The sequence below is a fragment of the Orycteropus afer genome, unplaced genomic scaffold (assembly GCF_000298275.1).
Source record: "Orycteropus afer afer isolate SDZICR_OR568_19922 unplaced genomic scaffold, OryAfe1.0 scaffold00045, whole genome shotgun sequence".
Taxonomy (NCBI): Eukaryota; Metazoa; Chordata; class Mammalia; order Tubulidentata; family Orycteropodidae; genus Orycteropus; species Orycteropus afer.
This window is the reverse complement of record NW_006921632.1, coordinates 3472408-3476083: the sequence shown is the minus strand read 5'-3', so window position 1 is coordinate 3476083 and position 3676 is coordinate 3472408. Positions and strand designations below refer to the sequence as shown.

Here is a 3676-nt window from a genome sequence, read left to right as displayed (position 1 = left end):
GATGAAGGCAATGTCTTCCCTTATAAGTAGTGAAAGAGCACTTAGATGTTTTTCCTCTGGTTAATCAATCTAGAATTGAATTTAAATGCTTTTTACTTAGTCATAAAGAAATCTCTGACATTAATTTGAACTGCTACTTAGGATAATGAGGGACAATGGGTTCCTTCATTTGTGATATTCCCAAGATAGCATCTTCCAAAAAGCTTCTGCCATCACCCACTCAAAACTTGAATTTTAGAGAAGCTGAGTAAAATTTTCTCTAGAAATATTCCTTTATTCCTAAGGAGAAACCCCTAAACCTACCAAGACACTGGTCAGGAACTCCTAGTGAGTGAAATAAGAAGAATAAATACAATTTTCAGGAAAATCCTATCCACAAATACTTGGAAATATCCAAATTCTCAAAGTAATGGATCCAATTTATCACTTCACTTTATTTTGTATAGATTCTAGGTGAAATTTTGCTCTCAACAGTATTTACAATTTTATCTATGCAGAATCCTCAATAATAAATTCTCCAGTTGGTTATTCTTCTCACTGAATCTAAATTGAAGTCCTACAGACATACAAAGGTAAATACTTTCCTGTTTTCCAGGCTTACAGGTAACCTAGACTTGAGTCTAAGATGGACTTATGTTTTTGCTTATGGGTTTCTTAATAGCATCAGAATTTAAGCTTCTCTTGGTGAGGATATAGCTGAACTTGAGATGAGGCTATAAGGCCCATGTGACTTTGGATTAGTGGAACAAAGAAGAAGATTAGAAATGGAGAACAATGAGAGCGAAGGCACAGAAACAAATAGACCAGTCTGGTACCAGAAACAGCTAAACAGCTGCAAAGTAGGTTCAGGGCAGGTGAGGAAGAACTCTGAAAGTCAAAGTAAGAAAAGTGGTTTTTATTCCTGTGAATCAAGCTTAGACACCGGACTGCGAATTGGCGGTGGGAGGGGTGGGGTGGCGGGGAGGGGAGTGGAACTCATTTCCTGGTTCTTCTACTTGTTGTCAATATGGCATTATAAAATCCTTCTGAATATCAGATTCAGAAAGAATATAAAATGAGGACAAGAATCCCTGCCCAAAAGGCTTCCCAGATTTGCTGGAGGACCAATTGAGATAGTGATTGAAAAGGAGCTATGTTTACCAAGATTCCTATTAAAATTTATTGTGTTGTCTAGGAAGTAGAAGCCCTATATCTTTTTGAGCAGAAAAATAATGATTGGAAAATGAGTAAAAGAAATGGGTTTGGAGCAAGAGAGGAATATATGTGCCATAATAGTTATAATGACCAGAAGAATTTCTGAACTATAGGAAGATTGCTGTGGAAACTAAATACCATGAATGTGTATGTGAGTCAGTGATGTTATTTATCCAATAAGTCCCCATGGAATAAGGAGAGAATTCTCTGAATTATGTGTATAATTTGAATAGGATCAATGACTAACAAAAAAAAGAAAGGATAAAAACTAGTACAGAGATATAGAGGGACAGTCTTGAGATATCTGAGCACCAAGCCCAAGCAAGCAGATATATATGAAAGAAGCAAAACAATCATTAGAGATCTTACTCCTCTTCCTATTTTACTTCAAGGAAATATCTCCTATAGATGGCCTTGAGGAACCACAGCACTATCACTGAGTTTATTCTCATTGGACTGTCTGCTGACCCCCACATTGAAGCTCTGCTATTTGTACTCTTCCTGATAATTTACTTCCTGACCATGATGGGAAACCTGATGATGTTGCTGGTAATCAAGGCAGATTCCCGCCTCCATACCCCCATGTACTTCTTCTTGAGTAATCTGTCATTCCTGGACATTTGTTTCTCTTCCGTCACTTTACCCAAGCTACTGGAGGACCTCCTGTCTGAGAAGAAAACCATCTCAGTAGAAGGTTGCCTGGCCCAGGTCTTCTGTGTATTTTTCACTTCAGGAACTGAAGCCTGCCTTCTCTCAGTGATGGCCTATGACCGCTATGCTGCCATCTGCCACCCACTGCTCTATGGCCAGGTGATGAGCAACCAGCTCTGTGTGAAATTGGTGTTGGCCTCATGGAGCCTAGCTTCTCTCAATGCAGTTGTGATTTTGCTCTTGGGTATTAATATGGACTTCTGTGAAGACCAAACTATACACCACTTCACCTGTGAGCTTCCTGCTCTCTTCCCTTTGTGTTGCTCTGATATCTCCATCCATATCAAAATCTTACTTGGTGCCAGCTTATTGCACGGGCTTGGAACCTTCATCCCAATCTTCTTATCCTATGCTCATATTATCTCCACCATCTTGAGCATCAGCTCTACCACAGGCAGAAGCAAGGCCTTCAACACCTGCTCCTCTCACCTTATTGCAGTGGTCCTGTTCTTTGGTTCTGGTTTTCTTTGCTATCTCATGCCTCCATCTGGTTCCTCCCTGGATTTGCTGTTATCTTTACAGTAGAGTGTGGTCACACCCCTGATGAATCCACTCATCTACAGCCTAAAAAACCAGGAGGTGAAGGCAGCTGTGAAAAAGACATTGGGGAAGTATCTTTAATTTGGGGTTAGTGAACAAAGAAAGTTACTTCACAAGACTGAAAAGATTGTATTTCTTTGCATTTTCTGTTTTGTTCCTACCTCTTTCCACAATCCAGGATGAGATAAAGGGAATGCAAGACCCTACAGCTTGTCTGAATACTCATCTTGTTATTCCAAGGTAGGGGCTCTTGATTTTGGTCCTCTCTTTGAAAAGTCTGTGCTCTGCTCATTAGAAGAGAACATGGAGACAGTCTTCCACAAACTAAAGCAATATGAAAATAAAATAATTAGATTGAAAGATATCATGATCCTTTCATGAGATTTGTCATTTAACTATGAGGAGTCTCTTGAAAGAAAAAACTGAGAAACTAGTGAGGAATTTATTATACGTGAAGTGCAATGGTTAAAGCTCTCAGATGCTAACTGAAAAGTCAGTAGGTCAAACAGACCAGATGCCATGTTGGAGAAAAGACCTGGAGATCTTCCCCCATAAAGATTACAGCCTAAGAAACAGTATGGAGCCATTCTACTCTTTTCTATAGAGCCGCTATAAGTCAGAATTGGCTTGACACCAACAGGTTTAAGCTAATTTTTTTAAGATCGCATTTACTTATAGTTTTTAAACAGTAAAAACCTTGGTCAAAAACATTCTATGTTAGCAAAATTATATGTAGAATATTATAAAAATTGGAACATTACATACTAGGATAACAAAATATTGTCAATGCAGTAGTAAAAATAGAAGTCTAATCTTTAAATGTATTTATAAGTAAACAAGAACATTTTTAAGTTTCTGAGTACTCAAATCAAAGTGTTAGAACATAATAAAAACTAATGAAAGAAAAGGAGGATAAATGCATTATTTAAATAAAAGTAGAAATTAATTAATTAGAAAACAGAAAAACCAAATACAGAAATAAATCCAGGCTCTGGTTATTTAAAAAGCACTGTGAATTTTAACATGACTCTGTAGAATAAATTCAAGGGAAAGAAAAATGAAACTATAAATAGCACAATTGATAGCAAGGAGAAAAATTACAGGGATATCTAAAAGTTTTATGGCAATAATTTTGCAAAGCAAAATTGTGTTTGATTTTCATTTAACTCAAGGAAATTGAGCCATTGAATGTGCGGAAAAAAAAAAATATATATATATAAATATATATATA

At 37.0% G+C, this 3676-nt stretch overlaps 1 protein-coding gene across 1 annotated transcript; it reads left to right on the top strand.

Moving 5' to 3' along the window:
* Nucleotides 1-1602: 1602 nt before the first annotated feature.
* Nucleotides 1603-2430, top strand: LOC103194472 (olfactory receptor 8S1-like). The gene has a single exon (XM_042780537.1). The coding sequence runs from the start codon at nt 1603-1605 to the stop codon at nt 2428-2430; it is 828 nt and encodes a 275-aa protein (XP_042636471.1).
* Nucleotides 2431-3676: the final 1246 nt, after the last annotated feature.

Excerpts from the sequence above, each read along its gene's own strand:
- LOC103194472 (XM_042780537.1), top strand. The coding sequence starts at position 1,603 with ATGGCCTTGAGGAACCACAGCACTATCACTGAGTTTATTCTCATTGGA.